This window comes from Cibotium barometz, chromosome 9 (genome assembly GCF_041138505.1).
Source record: "Cibotium barometz isolate CiBa-2024 chromosome 9, ASM4113850v1, whole genome shotgun sequence".
NCBI lineage: Eukaryota > Viridiplantae > Streptophyta > Polypodiopsida > Cyatheales > Cibotiaceae > Cibotium > Cibotium barometz.
The window spans coordinates 44,397,952-44,419,372 of NC_141054.1; the positions used below are offsets into that span (position 1 = coordinate 44,397,952).

Sequence of the window (21,421 nt, forward strand, 5' to 3'; positions counted from 1 at the left end):
GCATGTATTTATGTATCTATGTATGTAGGGATATATGTATGTATGTGTATACATGCGCGCCGCGCGTGTGTGTAGGACCACATGGCTTATTGTGGCAATAACACAAAAAATGATTTTTGTGTGTGTGTGTGTGTGTGTGTGTGTGTGTGTGTATGTATGACTACAAATCTTGTTGTGGCAGTATTAGTGTCTCAATAAAAGTGCAGCTTTAACCCTCGTCTTCATGTCTCAGATGGTGGAAAGAATATTTCATGATGTTGGGTTATTTGATGCCCTTCCTTTGGATGCAAACAAATTCTTTTGCTTTGTGACCTCGGTAAACTCAAAGAACCTTCTTATAGTAGCAAATGCGGTTGTTATGAGAATGAATCATGAGATGCTGTTATTCGTCATGTGATGCAGATAATGGGCCAATATCGTGCTCATGTGCCATACCACAATTTCCGTCATGCTTGTGATGTTCTACATGTAACGTAAGCTTTTGACTTCCTCCCTCTCAATGTCTTTTCCTTTTCTATGTTACTTCTATCAAAATTCTAAGTTTTACCAACGAGTGCTAGCTCATATGGTAGAGCGTCGGTCTCTACTCCCAAGGTCTTGTGTTCAAGTCTTGGGGGCCTCGTTAGGTACCTACCCTTGATGGGTTGATTATAAGCATGTACGATGGGTTCGCCAGCCCTCATCCCGGCGGGGCCGCCTCCACCTCACGGAGGCTGGGTGTGTGTGTTCATAAAATTTCCTGTACCTTTGAAAAAAATAAATAAAAAAATTCTAAGTTTTAGCAGATAAGGAAGGCATTAGAGTTTTCCTTCTTCCTCAATGGCATGTGTATATGCATCGTGTCCACCATAAGAGAGATGCCTGGTTGCATGCACCTTTGAGCAGCATTAAGAAAAGCTCCATCTCTTTCCTGCACCGTTTCTTTAAGGTGGTGTTATTTATCATGTGCTCACGCGATCATGAAGTATTAGGGGATGGACTTGGATGCCATTCCTATATGTCAGAGTCTTGGGGAGGCAGCTCTAATCGAGATAGGCAAGATGTGCAGAGATTGACAGGCGGGCAGAGGGTATTGTGACACATCAGCAGTTACAGAAGGTTAATGATGATGGTGGTGACAGGCAGGTGCAGGAGGTTTTTTTCTTGCAGGCGGATTTCACAGTCTATAGATCTCTCGTCTGCTGACCAATGATTGTTACGTTGGTATCTTTCATTTTGGAGTGCCTGTTTTCACCATCTCTTTTCTGCACCATTTCATTAATGGGAGATCTATTTATGCATGTCTTTGTGAACAGGCCAGGACAATTGGCATTTTCTCAGAAAGGGTAACCTCAGCAAGGAGGAGCTGATACTGGCTTCTTGTGAGGAGTCCATTTTCTCAGCAAGAGAAGCCCATACATGGAACACTTTTTATGATTCAACAGGCAGGGTCTCGCCTGCTTTCCCTTAGTTCTTGCTTTCCATCATAACAGAGACTGCCCACATTTACAGCTCTCAAGGCGCATGGCCTTTCCAACAAAAATGTTAAGGGCAAGTAGGCAGCCTTGTCATATCGATCTAGACATCTTGAACCATATTGTAAAGGGAAGACATCACTGAAATCCAATCGCATGAGTGCTTTCAAAAAGTTGCAGTCCACCTTGTCATAGGCCTCCTTTAATGCAAGGAGTAGAATGGCTTGGGGCTGGTTGTTCTCCTTGGCTCATTTAATTACCTCTCAGAACAAAAAGAGATTGCCAAAAATACTTGTGCGTGCATGTAAAAGAACTGGAAGTGGGAAGAGTCTCAAAGTGGCTGCATTAACCATGCCTTTATAGGCAGTTTCAAGCAAGTTGATCGGTCTACCCTGGGTGGCCAAAGAACCTTTGGGGATGGTGTGAGTAATACCATATAAACACACTTATGTGTTATATTATGCACACAATGGATGTGTTCACCTTATTTTCTTTGATGTCATTTACTACCATTTTGCATTAAATGTCTTGTTCTTGAGTAGTTCAAAGGCTAGGTGACCTGACAGCTCCATATCAGAAGACCTCATTTTTTGGAAATCAAATCTTTGCATTATGCCGTACTTTGCCATATTTAAACATGCTTTAAGCAATTTAGCTAAAAGGACCTTAGTGATTTAAAAGAGCTTGGTTTAATGCCCACATTTAAGTGCTACCTATAAGGCAATTCCACCAAACAAAAAGGTCCTTAGTGATTTCAAACTAAAAGGACCTTAGTGATTTAAAAGAGATTAGTTTAATGCCTACATTTAAGTGCTACCTGTAAGGCAATTCCACCAACCTCGACACTCCTTGCGGAGTAAGGAGGGCATCTCTCATGTCCCAAATTTCTTAAAGGCACATGTGATGTCGGAGGACCATAAAGTAGAGATTAGTGAGGCAGTCAACACATCCTCCCTTGGACATTGGCCCTAGGGTGGTGCATTAATAGGATGTGAGACAATTTTTCTTTGATCACTGAGGAATCAACTGCGTAGGTTTTTTGGCATGTAAGGAGCATGACATGCCATAGAGACCGCTCTAGCAATGGTCCCAGCCAGGGCAGCAGGCATTTTGATCTATAGACATGTGGTGAGGATCAGTTGGTGAGGTACTCAAAGGTGATACGAGGAAACAAAACAGCTGAACCTATTGTACATGTGGCATAGTATTGTTCATGAAAGATTGTAATGCTGGTCCTTTTTCCACTCTAGAATTAATCAATGCTTTTACTTGGTGGATTGGCTGTGCCATTTAATGATTCTAGCATGGTTTTGGGGATGCCTTATTTATATTCGTCAGCAATCATTATGACATGCTCACATTGCCACTCTTTGTGTGCATGACAAAGAGCTTTTGGGAGTGATGACTGCTCTTACACATTGGAAGCACTTCCTTTACGGGAGGGACTTCACAGTTAAGACAGATCACCAGGCACTTAAATGGTTGCAAACCATGCCTAGCGCCCAATAGAGTGACAAGATGGAGTCAATTGTTCCAACAATTTGGGGGAATGATTGAATGGTAAGAACAACCCTGATGCCGATGCTCTTAGTCGAAAAGGCACAATCCAGACATTGCAGGAGTCCACTGTCGTGAAAATTCAAGGCAAAGACTTGGACAACATGAAGGCACAATATCTAGATTCGGAAGAGTTCAGGACTCAATATGAGTTGGCCCCAGAGGCCACTACAGTATAGAGGATGGTTGGTTGTTTTTCAAGAACCGTCTCTGTGTATTCAAAGAAAAGTGTCAAGTCCTCCATGATGTAGATGACTCTCTTGTCGGAGGTCATACGGGTATCAACAGTAACTTGGAGAAGCTACTAATGTTACATGCACTGAGGTTGATCGTGGTAACGCACAACATGACCTTCTTTATACCTTTATGTGGTGAGAATCTTTAGCATCCAAATTCAGAGACTAGAGAGAGAAGAGAATGAGAGAGTGAAGTAGACAACACCTTATTGGGTCCCAAATACCCATTGAACCTCCTACAAGATCCTAGGAGTATTTGCTTATATTATTCTTTGGACAATGTTGTACAATGCTTGAGTAAACAAGGGATATGAATGCCCAATGCAAGGACGAGGAAGACTATACGTCGGCTGAGTATCCACCAATTTTGAGGCACTGCAGAAGACTCTTTGGGCCACTGCTGCAAGTCTAGATAGCTGAAGGACTGCACGTATGCTGGCTGAGTTCTGATGAGGGACTTCTCTGATAGCCTGGAGTTGATAGGATGGTGAACTGCTTCTTGAACTCCTGAATTCTTTGCTGAGATTGAATGATTTAATGAGGATTTAATTCTTTGTTGAGACCGAATGATTTAATGAGGATTTGAGTGCTTGCTTTTATATGCCCTCAAGAGAGCTGGTTGGCCAGGGAATGCTGTCAGCCAGTTTCTCTTGGACAAAATTAGCATAAAATGCTCATAAAATCAGCGCTTTGCTGAATAGACCATGCTAGATGGTTGGCCGACTGCAGATGATCCATGACTTGTTGCTGGTGTCACAAGGCAGCCTCTTCTGCTGGCCGACAGGGACTACAACATCCATATGTTGTCGGCTGGCTCATATTAGGGTTTTTTCCCGCCAATCAGACTGTCTACTAGCACATAGCCATGGGCTGGCCCATAGGCATGCCATCTTGACCTACATGCTTGCTAATACCTGATCTAATGCTAAGGCTAACTCGATTAACCTCTAAGGCTCGGAAATTGATCTGCGTAGCTCGTGGCTGACTGTCCCTGGACTGAGGGCTCACAATGGGGTCACGGCGTACGACACATATTCCTATAAAAAAGTACTACTTCAAAATGTTGCACTGATGATCATACAAGTGTGTCACTGTGTACCCCAGTGCAGGGTACACGTGACATTCGTCATGCTTAACTTGGTGGCAGGTTCAGGTCTTCCACGTAGTCCGCAACAACTGGGGGTACTCTTGAAAGAACTCTTTATCCAACCATCCTACTTCATGGGTTCCTTGGTCTTTAAACTTCGTATAAAATTGTCATATTATTTGTCACATGCACTTTGCACTCAGTGCATGGTGACAAGATGGCTCATCATCAGAAGTGCAACAGTTGTACAGTATTAGAACCCAGTAGGATGATATTTGTCGTACGCCGTGACCCCATTGTACATCCTTAGTCCAGGATAAGTCAGGCACGAGCTACGTAGGTCATTCCTGAGCCTTAGCGGGTCGGTCAGTCAGTCAGTCAAGTCCCTTAACTCACTTGGAGAGAATCATTCATGCATGTAGAGTCAGTAGAAGCCTTAGGGTTTGCATCAGAAAGCACTCTGCATCCTGCATAATATGCATTCATATGCCTGTGCATCATTTAGAACATCCCAGAAGCCTTAGGGAATTTACTAGGATTTATCTGGTATTTTTTCCATATTTTATAGTATTTATTTAGCATTATTTGTCATTTATAAATATAAACTTTATTAAATGACCAGCCAACTTGACCAACCTCTAGTTAGTATAAATAGGCTTGCATAGGGCTTAGTTTCTCATTTAGTCTTCAGTGTGCTAAGAGCTTTCCTCCTCAGCCCTAGGAGTTCCCTTGCCTTCAGTACTAGACTAATCTCATCCAGCCCTTGGAGTGCTTGAGGTTGCTTCAGCCAGCCTTGGTTGCCAGCCTTGTTCGTCCAAGACCTGCAGTTCAGCAGTCCCTACAGCCCTAGGCGCTTGCATCCAGCATCAAATCAGTCCCTGATTCAGCATACAGTCCAGCCTCAGTTCAACGCCAGAATTCAGCCAGCGTTTTGTGCATCTGTCCAGCTGTACACCTCTGCGTTTACAGTTCTGTCCAGCAGCAGCACACGCCTGCGTTTCTGTCCAGCAGCCGCAGTACACTTATGCGTTTCTGTCCAGCAGCAGTACAGCCTGCGTTTTCAGTCTTGCATCAGTTCTATAGCAGTATCCAGCCTTTTGTGCATCATCCATACATGCAACAATCATCTGGTGAAGGTAACACAGCATTCATAAGCATTTACAGCATTCTAACATAGTGTAGAACAGTCCACCATCTTCTTTTCTCAGCCTCAGGTGTGCAGCCCTTCCTCATGCCCTTGGGAAGAGTGCATAGGCTCGAGATCAGGTCATCGAGGTGTTTCTACAGCCGTGTACAGTTCAGCCAATCTCCTGATCCTTTGAGATCTTGCGTTTGGCTTATCTACAGTCCACAGTCTTTCTCTCAAAAGAAATAAAGCAAATACTATCTCGTTATCGGGATAGGGGGCCCTTCAGTGGGTAATTCGAGACCCAATCTGGTGTACAGCTCTCATATCTCTCTCTCATCTCTCTTTAAAGTTTGAAGTATTAAAGTGAATTGCTAAACTCATGAAACTCAGGATACAAAAGATGGTGTGAGCACTTGTGTGACAGGATCTTCCAATACAAAGACTTCCGCTGCATATCACATTGGTATCAGATTCAGATTGTCCACACACACCGTATCCTAGCGTGGGGGCATCCTTGGATGGTTAGATTGCGTTCCGGCACGACCACCGACTTCAGCATCATGTCTACAGAAGAGAGTACTCATCAGCCGGAAGACGTCTCCCCCGAAGGAGACCATGTTCTTCCGCCTACAACAGACACGATAGCTCTTCTTAGAGCTCAGAACCAGCTGCTCATGGAGCGTCTCCAACTCTTGGAGGCAGCAGCAGCACGTCCTTCTACACCTCTAGCAGCACCCGACTACATCTCCCTTTTCTTTCAGATGGAACAACAAAGGAGAGAGGACGAGGCTCGAAGGAAAAGAGAAAAAGCAGAAAGACGGGACTATGAGGAATCCCAACGCAGGATCGACGAAGACCGGCGTCAGGCTGAACTCGCCGCTCGGGAACACCAACGTGAGCTTGATCGAGAACGTATGTTACTCGAGCACCAACGGGAAAAGGAGGCCATACACTTGAGGTATCAGCAGCTCTCCTCAGTCTCCCCAGTCATAGGTGTCACCAGCCAGCAGTCCAGCAACATCAACCACCATCATTCACAGTCAACCAAACTTCAGTAAGTATGATGGTAAGTGTGATCATTCATCAGTTAATCAATTTATTCATCAGTTTAATGCTCATTTTCCATTAGCTAGGATCACAGACCCTCAAGACAAAGTTCACTTAGCAGCTTCCCATCTCACTGGTGAGGCAGTCACTTGGTGGCAGCATTGGTCTAGTATTCATACAGACCAGGCCACAGGTGTCAGAGCCTTTGACTGGGACATCTTTGTCCATGACCTGAAGACCAGATTTCTCCTGCCGCAGTACATGACCGGTCTGAAAGACGAGTTCTATGGACTCAGACGGAACGGATCCCCAGTGCTTCAGTTTTCCGGTAAGGTTATTACTTTAGCACAACAGTTAGGGTTATCCGAGCAGGCTAAGATGGAGCAATTCATTCGTGGATTGGACTCTAACATTCGGTTCACAGTTCGTAACTTTGAACCAAGTACATATGACCGGGCTCTGACTCTCGCTCAGAATGAAGAAATGAAGATGAACGGAGGCAAGCCCAAGAAGCAGTCATCTCAGTCCAGTACCAAACCCCAACAGGGGAAGGGTAATTCGTCTTCTAAAGACACTAAGACAGACAACAGTCCTAGCTCTAGTTCGGGGGGTAAGGAATCCAAGCCTAAGAAGACCCCTGAGGAAAAGGCTCAAGCAGGCATCACTGGAGGCTATCTTCCTCCAGAGGAGCAAAGACAGTATCAGTTAGAAAACAGATGTTTTTTTTGTCATACCATTGGGCATGGTAAGAAGGATTGTCCAAAAAGACAAGCGGAGCAAGCCTCCAAAGAGTCTTCTGCCACAGTTGCCGCAGTACCCCCCGCTCCTCTAGACCTGCTTGCTACCACCAATGCGGTTCAGATCTTACCTTCTATGCTTCATATCTCTCTCTCATATCTCTTTAAAGTTTGAAGTATTAAAGTGGATTGCTAAACTCACGAAACTCAGGATAGAGAAGACGGTGTGAGCATTTGTGTGACGGATCTTCCAATACAAAGACTTCCGCTGCATATCACATTATTCGACTGAATCCATGCTTCCGTATGTGGAGGAGAATTTCCTTTGGTTCTATGACTTCGGCTTCATCGATCATATCTGGTTGTTGCTCTTTTGATATATCCTGCAATGTTGGACCTACATATGGCTTAACCAAGAAACATGAGCATAGTCCAACTTTCCAGCAACTTTAACTTTAAAGAGACATCACTTAGGAGAGGCTAGCGATGGTCGCGATCAAAAAAAAAAAGGGGAGAAAGCTTTCGGCGCTAGCGATCAAGGCTTTTACTAAAGATATGCAAGGGGGAGAGAGGAGTCGGTCTGAAGCTGGGCTATCCAGTGATGAGGATCTCAACATCCTTTGCAGCTGTGAAGAAGAGAACAGACGAGATGGAGGAAGCTCGCACAATCGAGAGAGGGAAAGTTCGCCTGATCATGAGCTGGTTAGGTCGCACAGTCAAGATGAGGTAAGTTTGCCTGGCCATGGGGGAAAATCGCCTCTTCCTCTACCTGCAAACGTGCAGCGCAATCTGACCGTCATGACTGGCCTAATGCCATCCCAGTAATTCATGAAGATATGCAAATGAAGGAATGGGCTGATGTCCAGGACGAGATGCCTTTGCGGGGGGTCAAACATGCCATTAATAAGGTGAATGGAGTTAATAAATCTTTTGATTCTCTTGGACTTGATGCCATGGCTTGTCAAATTATTGAGTGGGCTAAGAAGAGAATGTATCAATCTCTACAAGAAAAAGGCTTGTCAGAAGTTCAACACGTAGAGGGAAAGAGAGGAGAATATTCTCCAAATTCAGTAGAAATCTTTGTTTCTTCTGAATTTGTGGACAAGCAAGTAGCACTCTTTGCCTCTTGTGGGTTAATGTTATACTGTGCAGGGAAGGTTCTTTCCAGACATGAGATTAAGGGCTAGCTAGAAAAGGAGATTCTAAAAGCACCCGTGGTTAGAGAGATCTTCTATATGAAAAAAGGGTACTACAATGTCCTTCTAGCTGATCCCACTTGGGTTCCCAAGGTGCTTGCCAGGGCCGGGTGTTTTTTATGAACAGCTTTATCCATGTTTTACCATGGGACCCATGCTTCAATGTGGACAATGGGCTCATTAATGCTTGTCCAGTCTGGGTGGAATTTGTGGACCTTCCACGTTGGCTATGGCCCTCCATTGGAGATTTTGCAAAAGCTCTTGGAAGACCCCTGTTTGTTCCCTCTAATCCATCCCTTGGAAAGGGCTCAAACAAGGTTTGCATTACTTGGGATACATAGGTTCCCACCCCCTTAGAAATGAATATAAACCTGGGTCAATATGGTATTCTAAGAATTAGCTTACATTTTGGTTCATTTGCAAGGGCTTGTTTCCATTGTGGGAAATTTGGTCATTTTGCCAGGGACTGCATGAAAGCAAAAGCACAATTACAGGCTGGGCAAGTGCAGGCTGGGCAAAGCAAGCACTTAACCCCAGAGCAAGGACAAATGAACAAGGAAAGGAAAAACTCTGATCAACATAAAACAGCACATTCTCCGACATTAGAGCAGACGTACTACAGGAGAAGAAAGACCTCTTTGCTTACCTTTGAGGTTCCATCATCCAGCAGGGATAAGATGGTGGATAAGTCTCAGCCCCGCTTAGAGGAAATGGTCCAGGAGAGTCAAGAAGATAGATGGCATGAGATCTTCAACAGGGGAAGTATAAAAAACAGAACCGACTCCGCCTCCCCTATATATGTGAGGAATGCATTTGAAATCCTCGGTCAGGAGGAGTCTGATATGCAGGACATGCCCTCAAATGTTGATGTTCAGATGTCAGGAAAGGTTTTGCATAGCATGGAGGTCTTGAGAGATTCTGAGGAGGGAAAGGAGAGAGTATTGGACTCTCAACCACAATAAAGTGTATGGGACTTTTAGGATGCTCTTGGAATGTTAAAGGATTGAATGCTAGACATAAGTGGGATGCATTTTGGGATCACATAAATGAATGGGGGCTGGATGCTTGTATGTTGCAGGAGCATAAACTCTATGGTAAGAAAGCTAAGAGGAAGCAGAGATTCAAGAGAACGAAGATTTTTTACGGGGGGTTGGAGTATGGTTACAGTGGGGTGATGACAGTTGTACATAATTCATGGAACCCCACAATGATAGCTAACCATCCCTCGGGCAGAATCTTGGTTATTGAAGTGTCCAAGGGAGACGAACAATTCTGGCTGATTAATGTGTACGGAGCACACTCATCTAAAGAAAGAAAGGAGATGTGAGAATGGATTTGTGGTCTTGATAATCAGAAAGCATGGATCATGGCTGGGGACTTTAACATGGTGGTCAGACAGAGGGATCGATTAGGGTCTAACAATGTAGTTATGGGTTCGGAGAAAACCAAATGGGAAGAGCTTATTATGCAAAAGAGGCTGGTGGATGCTTGGGACCTTGGGGATTGGAGTTCTACACTGGGACATACATATTTCAGCTTGCAGTATATTTCTAGCTCTTCCAGGATTGATAGAGTTTATTTCAACAAGGATGCAGAATGGATCCCTCACACCTTTAAGGCATGGGTTGACCACGCAACCACTTCTTCTGATCACTTTCCCTTGAGGTGGGTTTGGGAGAGCAATAATTGCTGGGCTGAGGATAGATTGCCTTTTCATAAGAGGAAACTCATTGTAAATAATTCTCTCATCAGGGAAGATGCCTTTGTGGATGGAACTAGAGCTGCAATTGCAAGGTTGGAAGTAAGGGCTTATCACGATGCCCAAGCATGGGTGAAATTTGTGGGAGAGATGCAATGCTTAATCAGAAAAGTGGGAAAGGACATGGCAACAAAGAGGAGAAAAGAACAAGAAGCACTGCAGGAGGAATGGGATGCTTTGATTTTGATTAGACAGTCCAGACCCTTGTCACAAGCAGAGTTGAGAGATTTTATCAAATGTAAAAGTATGTGGGAGGAGATAGAAAACAGGAGAGCTCAAAAAGGGAGATTATTGTCAAGAAAGCTGTACTTTGGTCAAGCTCAAACCCCTTCGAAATTCTTCTTCAAAGCTCTCAAAGAGAAGAGGGATAGAGAATACATCTCCAAGGCTAGAGATAGCAATGGTAAAATGATCTCAGACCCCAAGGATTTGGCTGCGGCCTGGACCGCATTCCTTGGGGATACTCTAAGCCTGAAGGAGGATGAGTCCACGGAAAGATTCCATGCTGAAAATTGGCTTCTGGACATTATCCCTCAGGCAGTGGAGCTGGACCAAGCCAAATGGATTGAGAGGAACATCCAGGAAGATGAATGCTTGAATGCTTTGAAAGTAATGGGGAAGGATAAATCCCCTGGCTGGGATGGCCTTACTGTGGAGTTTTTCCTTGAGTTTTGGTCATATCTCAAGGTTCCAGTCACCTTCATTGTGAATAAGGCCTTCAAGCATCAACAATTGGAGAGTAGTGTGAAGGAAGGGCTAATCAAACTGATTCCTAAACAGGTGGCCTGCGAATGTTTTTCACATTGGAGGTCAATCACCATGCTAACAGTCTTGTATAAAATCATAGCTAAAGTTGTGGCAACGAGAATGACTCCATTATTGCAAAAGGTGATTTCCCCCAGACAATATGGCTTTATTAAGGGGAGATCCATAATGGACAACATATATGCAGCCCTATTAGGGAAAGAGCTGGCAGAGAAGAAGAAGCAAAAATGCATCATGCTGCAACTAGACCTAGAGAAAGCATATGACAGAGTCCATTGGTCATTTCTTAGCAGAGTGCTTGCCAAGTTGGGTTTTGGACCCTTAATCTCAAACATTATGTATGTGCTCAGCTTTGGTGCTAAGTCAAGTCTTATGCTCAATGGCTTTGTGGTTCGCTCATTCAACCTTAAAAGGTCGGTCGTCAGACAGGGCCCTCTTGCTCCATTGTTATTTGCTGTAATTTCTCATCCTTTGATTCTAGCTCTTGAGTTGGCAGCTGCTGAAAATCAAATAAAAGGATTACAAGTGAATGATGAACTGTAGATGGTGATTCAATGCTTTGCTGATGACTCACTTCTCTTCTTGGATGCATCCAATGATAATGTTAGAAAGGCTTTGGCAATTGTACAAGTCTTTGCAGATGCTTCTAGCTCCAAATGTAACATTCACAAGTCAAGTTTAATCAGTTTAACCGAGGACGAATCCTTTGATGTAACCAGATGGGGATGCCAAGTTGTGAACAAAGGCCAGATCTTTAGACATTTGGGATGCCCCATGGGAGTGGATGTTTCAGGTAAAGACATAGCAGACTGGCTTATGGACAAATTCATAGCCAAATTTAGAGCTTGGGACAATGTATTTCTTCCCTTTCATTCAAGGGTAGTAATAGTAAACATGGTGTTGTTGGCATGCTTTCACTTCTTCACTCCTTGTATAGATTTTACAGCATGCCTTTGGAAGAGAGCTTTAAGCTATGCTAAAGCTTTTCTATGGAAGAATAAGCAGGGCAAGAGACCATGTTCCTTGTTGGCATGGCAGAAGGTGTGTAAACCCAAGAAGGATGGGGGAATTGGCATCCTAGACATGGAAACACATGCAATGGCGAGAATGCCAAAAATGTTGACCTCCTTTCTACAGCAGAGTCAACCTTGGACTAGAATGCTTAAAGAGCTTTCTCTGAATATGACTGTGAGTTGGCAAGGCAAATGGAGGGGACTCTCTTGGATTGATAAGATCTTTTCCCATGCTCCTCTTGTCTTTAAAAATATGCCCTTTGCTGAATTTCTGATTAAGAAATGGAAGAGGATCATTCTCCTCATTCAATGGCAGGGATCTCCCAGAATCACGGGAAATTCATTATTCATGTATAATGTTTGGTGGTCCCTAGTTTTTTTCCTCCCATTAGCCCTCATTGAGCCCAAAGTGAGCAAAAGACTCAACAACAAAGGGATAAGCAGATTTGAGGATTTCTGGGATGGTCCTCTTTTGGGGTGGAGAGATGAGGATCAGCTATCTGTCATGTATGGTCTCTCAAGATTTGATAAGAATCATGTGCATGTAATTATTGGTAAGCTCAAGACGCTAACTATCAATACTTCTAAGCTTACGGAAAGGTGGATCAAAGATAGGGGTGGACAGATGGACTTCCCCTTGGTCGGGAATCAATTGCCAAGTTTTATCAGATGTTAATGCAAGAGAAGAGAGATTTTAAACATTTCAATACAATATGGAAAGTAGCTTGGCCAGACAAATGCTGGGAATCCAGATGCAAAAGAATTTGGGGATCCAAACTGCCAACACATGCTCAGACTTTTTTGTCGAGATTCATGGTTGGGGCTCTTCCGTTAGGCTGTAAGCTGATGATCAGAAATATGGCCTCAGGGATATGCCCAAGATGCAAAACAGCCATTGAGGATTTCAAGCATGCCTTTTGGGATTGCCCGGCATTAAAATCCTTTTGGACACAGCTCTCTAAATGGGGGGCGAACATTTTTGGGCTGCAATGTACATGGTCCCATTGGGTTTTGGGTAAAAAGATTGGTCCAGCAGAGGAGAGTTTTGGATTTGCAAGATTTACATGCCCTTGGGAGATATGGTCTACAAGGAACACTCTGGTCTTTGTTAATGATGGCATGCAAAGTGTAGATCCTAAGAAAGTTATTTGTTTAGTGAAAGCTAACATTGCTAGTCTGGTGAGTATAAACAGACTGGAGTCAGTTGCAATGAAATTACTCACTAAGAGGATTTTGGATTGAGCAGTTTCTGTGGGTAGTTCTTCTCTTGATTGTTTGAGAAGACTATCCCACAGTTTATATGTACTCTTTTCTTATTATTAATAAAAATACATCTTCACAAAAAAAAAAGAAAGAGACATCACTTAACTCCTGAATGACGAGAAATGGGCCGAAACTTCGGAATGAAAGTTTGGGACAACACTTAACCACTTGCTTTAGCCATTGTTTCATGATGCGGAGATATACTCAATCCCCTTCCTTAAAGTTGATATCTCGCCTGGATTTGTTGGCTTGCTGGGTATATGCACCTTGAGCTTTGGCAAGGAGCTCCTTAACTGACTCAATGATATTGCCTGTCCTGATCAGAAGAAGCATGTCCACGTGGCATGCACGTGACATCCCCCCTTGCTAAACTTGATGACGGGGATCCAACCTGCCCTTTTGGATGACTGTCATCCTCACTCATTCCCTGCCGTGTCTCCTCACTGTCATCCTTGGACGTCTGGCAACTTGACTTGACCTGGAAACATTGCTATCCGCGGCGACTGCTTCACTTGAAGAACTTGCATCCTGATCCACTGAGTCCCCCTGCCTTCATGCCCTGTCCCTTGAACATGGGGTCTTGGTGTCCTTCCCTGAGGCTGATAACTGGCATCTTCGCTCCACCCTTGGATGACTACCATCCCTTGGAACCAGTATTCCTATGGGCTCACTGGTATGCCCTTTGGCACCCACCAATGGATTGCCTTTTCCCTATGGCTTTGTTGAACACGGACCATCCTCCTTTGGAGATCTACCCTTAGCTGTGCTCCCTGCCTCGGATTGTGCACCTTCTCTTGGGACTGCTCTTGGAGTACTGGAAATCCTGCTGAGTGCTGGCACTCTGATACCAATGTCACATGCGGAAGCCTCTGTGGCCAGATCATCACTCAATGGAAAACGCAGCACTCCCACTAGATGCTTGATGCACAAACAACTGGATAAAAACACAAGAGAGAAAGCAGTGACCTAACCTACTCAAAATCTTATTCATATGCCACGTTGGAAGCTTAGCTTCCCTTGGAAAAGGTCACTTGTACTCCTACCTATGACCCAAGTCCCAAGTGGGAACTTGAATGACTGACTAAGAGACCTGGCCCTCTTTATATAGGCCCTTATAATCTGGCTGACTGGACCAAACCTGGCCGACCAGCACTTCTGGGCGTTTTCCTCCTGTCGGGCTGCTGCTGGCTGCCTACCGACTTTGGCTATACTACTGAATGCTCCACGCTGCCCTTCACAGCCTTGTGAGGCTGCCGCCTGGTCCACGCCTTCTCATCCACTGCTGCTGGTCACTGGCTACAGTCCTCTTGGTCCCACTCAGCCCTAAAAAGGTGTCTGACCCTGTCCTAAAGCCTGTCCTGATCAGAAGAGCATGTCCACGTGGCATGCACGTGATAACAAGGAAGTGGAGATCAGGAGTGAAGGTGTTCAGACAAAAATATCAATTAAAGTAGAAGGTCAAAGTCAGTAGCAATTCAGAGTTAGTACTAGTCTAGGGAGGAAGGATGACAGAGTGTCCACTCCCTCATCAAGTTTAGCAAAAGGGAATGTCAGGTGCATGCCCTTGCCATGGCTAATCATCTGCTGAACAGTCTTAATTCTTGGTTCATCATTAGTTAAGTCAGTCATCAATAGGCAGCATTATCTAGTGCATGAGAATCAACATCAGCATCATTATCTTCGTCATCATCATCATCAAACTCAGTAGCATCATCATGGGAAGGCATTGTTAGTAGCCATCTCCTGTCTATACCATATTACTCAGTAGGGAGTGGGGGCCTCTATTGTGGGTGTGCCCGCCCAATCAGGAGTATTCTCCATTTTTCCTCATTTTCCATGTTTTTTTCCTTGTTTTAACTGGTCATGGGGGGTTGTTTTCCTCTGGCGGACTGATGTCCTACTAGCCGACATGATGCAGGAGCTGGCCGACTGGATTTTCCCAGTCATGGGCCTCATTTATGGGCTGTCGGTCTGTTCTATACTGGCCGACCTGCTGCCCATAGGAGTATATATAGCACCTTGCGCCCCCACACCATTATTGTATCATTTTGTACTGGATCTAGTGTATATATCAGAGTTTATACAGCTTCTCTCTCTCTACACTTTTGGGTTTTCTCTCTCACAGCTGTTTGTCTCATTTCCGCTGCTTTGTGCAGGTCCGCTCTTTAGTTCAGTACAGGCATGAACAGTTATTCCCACCTTTTCAAGTAACTTGACATACATTATCATCTTTCTCAAGGATGCGAACGCACACGCACATGCACTCCAAGTATGCACACGCGCATGCATTCAGATACATGCATGTTGTACTTAAAGCATGCATCCAGGTACCATGTATGGAGGGATACACAGGAGCATGCATATAGGTAATACATACACTTGCATGCCATTGAGCGTAAAAATACATATCGATCTGTGCCACACATGTATGTGCATGCAAATGTGCAGGCATAATCAACTGCACACTTGTGAGTGTGTACCTGTATATGCATGCAGTTTCCATTATTTTTGACTTTTAATCAGGTTCATTGCTTGACCGTGTGTTGAATTCAAACTGGATGCAGATACTTGCTACTTACTCTTGCAGAGGGCAAAAAGAAGTTGAATAATCTGGAGATATTTGCATTGCTCTTGGCAGCATTGTGCCATGATGTGGACCATCCAGGCCTCAATAATGCTTTCTTGTCAGTTACTAATGATCCACTTGCAATACGTTACAATGATCTCTCTATCTTGGAATCACATCATGCATCTACTACCATCAAAACTCTCTTGGTAAGTTGAAATCTTCAAGATTCCAATAGCTACACACACGCACGTGCACACCACACACGCGCGCGTGCACAGCTGAAACATGGAGTTTTTACTCCTTTTCAGCCGTTTAAAGCATGGTTGAGGGAATTTGGAGAATGGGAATGAGAACAGAAACAGTAATGTCACATCAGCAAGGAGGGCCGACGGAGGGAAGGGGCTGAAAGTTTTTGGTTGTTTGTACATATATATGATCACATTATGGGCATGAATTTTAAGGTTTACAAGAAAAGAAGGGGAATAAATGGGATATCATTTGATGTGAGCATTTTCTTACATATTTATGCTGTTTGGGGTGAAAAAAACATTTGAAACACGAGGTGGAGTGGAAGCAGTAGCCTGAAATTTTTCAGCCAGCCGTTTTGGAGTCAATGAAACATTTTGCCTGGAATTTTCAGTGACTGAAATGCTTTTTGGACTCCCTGCCTGTCATGAAATGCGATTCGACTCTTCTGAGTAGCAGTTTCTACTTTTTCCCATAACATGGGTTTCAAGGGATTCAAAGGTCTCAAATGCATGTCGGCGATTTCAGTGATATCCATTTCAAATAGCATGTTGCAGCTGTATCCGTGTTGCTGTTTTACCTGTTTCCCCGATAACATCTGCTGTTTCCCTGCAAAACCCCCGATTTCGGGGCAATATCAACTTCTCTTTTCTTTTTTCTTCTCATCAATCTTCTTTCCCCTAGGCTCCCTTCATTTACTCTTCTATTTTCTTAAATCTCCATGTGTTTCTCCTCAACTTCTTCTTCTCTCCCCTTCCTCTTATTTTGCATCTCCCTTTCCATGTTTCAGCCCCCTCCAAAATCACGTTCCCACTCTTGTTCCTGCTCCCATTCTATGGCACATGCTCACACATACATAATATAGACATTCAAACAGATTCTGTCGTTAGGTCAAAAATTATCTTTTTTCATATATCTTGCTCTTTCATCTTATATGCAGGCATATGAATCAACCAACATTCTCGAACTTTTCTCAGAAGCTGAGCAGAGGCATGTTAGAAAATTAATGGTAACAACCATTCTTGCAACTGACATGGACCAGAATTCCAAGATCGTGGAGATGCTAAAAGTTAGAAACGCTGATTCAAGGCCCTTTGAATGCTCTCCTCCATATGTTATGATGGGATCACGACACAACAGTGGAGATTTTTCTGAAGGAGCAAGTAAAAATCACCAGGGCAATAGTGGGGCTCAAATAAATACAAGGCCTCCACCTACCAGCACTGATGACACCATCCTCTTACTTAGAATGATTATTAAATGTGCTGATATCAGCAATGTGACGAAACCTTTTTTCCTCTCAAAAAGATGGGCAGCTTTGCTACTCACTGAGTGGTTTAGGCAAGGTGATGCTGAAAAGAAGTTGGGGCTGCCGGTTTCAAAGAACATGGACTCAGAGAATCCAGTCGCTTTGCAGTAAGGTTTTCTAAGCTGCTATATCATGTAAATGCAACTGAATTTTCAGCTAGTTTGACCTCATGACTAAAACCTGGGAAGGAGCATAGGTGTTTGATAAGAGTGGCTAGTTGCATGTCACTCTGTAGAAAGCGTGATGAAAAAGAATTAAAGCATGTGACCTGACAGAGAGGAGTCAGCTCTATGCTGCCATGCATAGAGGACTGAATGTCTCCCTGCAAAAGGCAATACCCAACCACAGTCATGCAGTAATTTGTGGGTTCATTGAGAATATTGTTTGATAAAAGGGGGTAAACATGTTGGTGATCCAGGATTGGGTGCAAAAAGGAAAAGTTGTTGATGTGTTTGAAAAGGGCTCTTTGAAAATTCCCTGCAGATGCTATTGTCCTTGCGTAGAGGTAAGAAGTAGAGGTTGTGTCTAAATGGGGACAAAACATGCCATTTGCTGCTCACATAGAGGAAGTTTGAGTAGCATTTGATGCCCTTCCCAAAGGGTAAGTGAACTGGCAATGATGGCTTTCCTTCTTCCTTCTTTTAAGAGTTCTAGTACGCTTTTTAAGACATTTTTAGAGACCATGGACTGCTGTAGCAGTTGTATCAAGAGCATTAGTTTAATGTAGGAAGTCGCAATGTAACAGCCTTTTTTGTCTTAATGTTTTTGTATGATTAGGACAATGACGCTTGGATTCATTGACTACATTGGGAAACCTATGTATGAAACTATGGCAGTTATGCTACCAAAACTGCAGGATGAAGTCCTACCAAATCTGGAATTGAACAAATCTGAATGGAAATCTTTTACTTCAACGGATTCTGCTCAAGAGGTAATAATCGTTTTCTACGCAAGAGATTGAGCAAACTTTCTAAGAAGAAACAATGCGATGGTTTAGGATTTGGTAAATTGTAAGAGGGCTGCTACAATTGCTGCAAAAAAGACTTTGTGAACAACCTCCCTCCCTCTTTCCTCCCCCCCTTGTACTATGTAGAGGATTTATAACTCAAGCAGGTGTTGTACATGTCTCTATTTAGCCAAATTTTCTTGCTTCTGCCTTCAAGGAGTAGAAAATTAATCTGCAATGGAACAGATGTCAAGTTTTTCAAAGTTAATGCTAAATCACTTGACCATAGATTGTGGGTTAGAGGGATTCAAAACAAGCCAAAAAACCAAGGGCCAATGTTCTTTCCATCAAATACTTTGAAGGGCAAGGCTAAGGCAGAGGATTTGTCTCAGAAACAGCTGAGTGCCAATACAACCTCTTGATACTCTTCATAAACAATGTTGTACAGTCTCAGAATCTGCTGCACACCTCGGACAAGAAGGTGAAATATCAATCCCAATTTGGCATCCGAAATATCTAGCAGTGTATCCTTTGTTGATCCAAGTAAAACCAAGCTCTGCACCCCAATCAACTCTTAGTGAATCACTAACCCAAAAACCAACAGATTTGTGCCAATTAATGAGTGCCCCTGCTGCCAAATAGAACTCCTCTAGTGCTACCCGGAAAGAACATAACATATATGTGAAGCCTCCAAGAACATGGCTGTGACGTCAGCTAACTCAAAGTTAACCAATTCCTCTTGACTATGAAGAGGCAACCTCAATCCCGAAATACCAACAGTGGAGCGGAGAAAGATGCTCGTGGCCTCTGCAACTATGATATATAGTAATGGGGCTAAAGGGCAGCCCTGCCATACTGAGCGAAAAATCTGAAACCGCTCTCCTCTATCACCGTAAGCGAGCACTCTACTATGGGCATCACGATACATGCATGAAACTCCCTTGATCCATCTCTGAGAGAAGCCCATATGGCTAAGAGTACCCTCAAGGAAGTCCCAATCCACTCTATCATAGGCCTTCTCAAAATCCAAGAGCAGAATGGCTAAGGGCCGATTGCTCGCTTCACATCTCCTGTAGAGCCGATGTGATCTCAGCCCCAATCTCATCCCAAAAAGTAATGAAAAAAATAGGGGAGAGGCCATCCTCCCCTGGACACTTACCATGAGGTAAGGCATGAAGAGCATGACTGAACTCTTGCATAGAAAAGGGGCATTCAGAGCGGCACACATCTTCTCAGTGATCAAATGTGGCAATGCATTCCAAACCTTCCTCTGTGCCCTATGTTTCAAATTAGAGTGCGGCTCAGCACTAAGAAGCTAGCGATAGAAATCAGTGGCAATTTGTCTAAGCATAAAAGGATCTCAGTGAAGAGTGCCATGTGAATCGTGCAACTGCCTGACACTATCTCGGGCATGAGATGGGCCGTGAGAAGCAAAGATATGTTTGTTACATCTGCCACCCATCTATGTCCAAAAGGATTCCTAGGCATGGAAACGGTACTCCGGGCACTGCTCAAGAGAGTGATGAAGTTCTGCCCTAACAATACATAAAGAATCTGCAACCCATTGAGCACGAGGATGTTTCTCGTGCTCTTTCTGCAAGGCAGCCAATCTACGTCTAATAGCCCTTTCTAAATCCAAGGCCTCTTGCCTCTTAGACAGGGCACATGTGTGATAAAAGTCACTAATATCACAAAGAGCAGAGGCCAGGCTTTGAGAGGCCTGTAAGAAATCATGAGATCTCCAAATATCAAGCATACGACGCGATAGCTCTACATTTGAAAACAAATGATCAGGGATGCATACATGGGGTGTTGATCCATGGCAATTCGGGTCTCTAATACATAAAACCAATGGGCAATGATCCGATTTAGAGGTGCCTGTAGCAATAAAAGTATGCCCACCTCTGTCAAGCACCCAATCATCCACATAAAATCTGTCTAACCGTGGATAGATACATCCTGCATCTCTTCTCCTGTTAGACCATGAATAAAGAAGAGTGGATGGACTCCTCAAAATGTCATCCTCATGCCAACAATCTCTACCATGAATGGAGAGTATAAACCTTTCCTAAGACGCTCTTTCAAGAGGATGCACCAAGCCCTTATGTCCACCTCTTTTATCTGTTGGCATCTCAACCATGTTAAAATCCCCACGAATAATCCAATGGTCGGCAAGAGGCATTAGTGTAGTGAGAGATTTCCAAAAGGCAATCCTCTCACCTCTATGGTTAGGAGCATAGAGGTTGAGAAAACCAATGCGTGTAGTACCATGCATAAGAAGGATCCACTGTGCTCTCGCAGGCAAAATGACACCATGTCCAATGATGCAAGGCAAGATCTAAGCTGAAATAGAGATACAAACACTACCCTTGGTACCAATAGCCGGTGACCAAAAGGTGTGTCCTGAGAGAAGCTTGCCTGATCTCCCACACTGGCTAGCATCTAGTTTATGTTCTTGCAAGAGCAATACATCCATAGGTCCACCTGTGACTGCACAATGACGCTGGGTTTTTACAATTTGTTTCCGCCGACGCGGAAAAAAATCCCCAAGACCCTAATGTTCCAAGAGACAATCCTCATAAGAACTCAGAGTAGGAACGACGAGATCTTGCGGTCGACGAAGGACCCCCTTTAGAGGCGGAAGTACGTCTCGCATAGGTAAGGGAGGGAAAATTTGACGATGTAAACCTTACCTCTCTCCCACTCTAGGGAAAAGCCAGGGCTAGTCCCGAGGTACCATGACAATGCGAATGCGCAACATCATCCTCAAAGGCACAATCATCCTGTAACTGTAATGCAGCATCCTGTTGGGAAGGATCTAGATCATGTGCGTGCAGAGCCTCATCGTCCAAAGAAGGATCAACATTCTGTGAGGCAAGAGTTGTATAGGGGTTAGGGTGCTCCACAAGGGGTGTGGGTGAAGGGGCAAGTACAGGGGTCCGAGGGTGCCTGCCATCGCTAACCACAACCCAACGCTGTGTGGTCTGCTGTGGCAAAGGAGCAACTGGAGTCTCGGCATTTGCAAAAGGCCTCTGATGGGCAGGACCACGCCGCCTCCTAGCATGTCCCCTCGATCCGGCACAATCTCTAGCAATGTGACCCTGTCTA

At 44.1% G+C, this 21,421-nt stretch overlaps 1 protein-coding gene across 2 annotated transcripts in view; it reads left to right on the forward strand.

Moving 5' to 3' along the window:
• LOC147635612 (uncharacterized) overlaps positions 1-21,421 on the forward strand; it is a 50,782-nt gene that overhangs the window by 7,844 nt on the left and 21,517 nt on the right. For both annotated transcript variants that reach the window (XM_086802986.1, XM_086802987.1), the window contains 5 exons: positions 233-316; positions 403-473; positions 15,808-16,018; positions 16,999-17,474; positions 18,145-18,298. In XM_086802986.1, the coding sequence (XP_086659112.1) occupies positions 233-316; positions 403-473; positions 15,808-16,018; positions 16,999-17,474; positions 18,145-18,298 (996 nt within the window). The remainder of the gene's footprint in view (positions 1-232; positions 317-402; positions 474-15,807; positions 16,019-16,998; positions 17,475-18,144; positions 18,299-21,421) is intronic.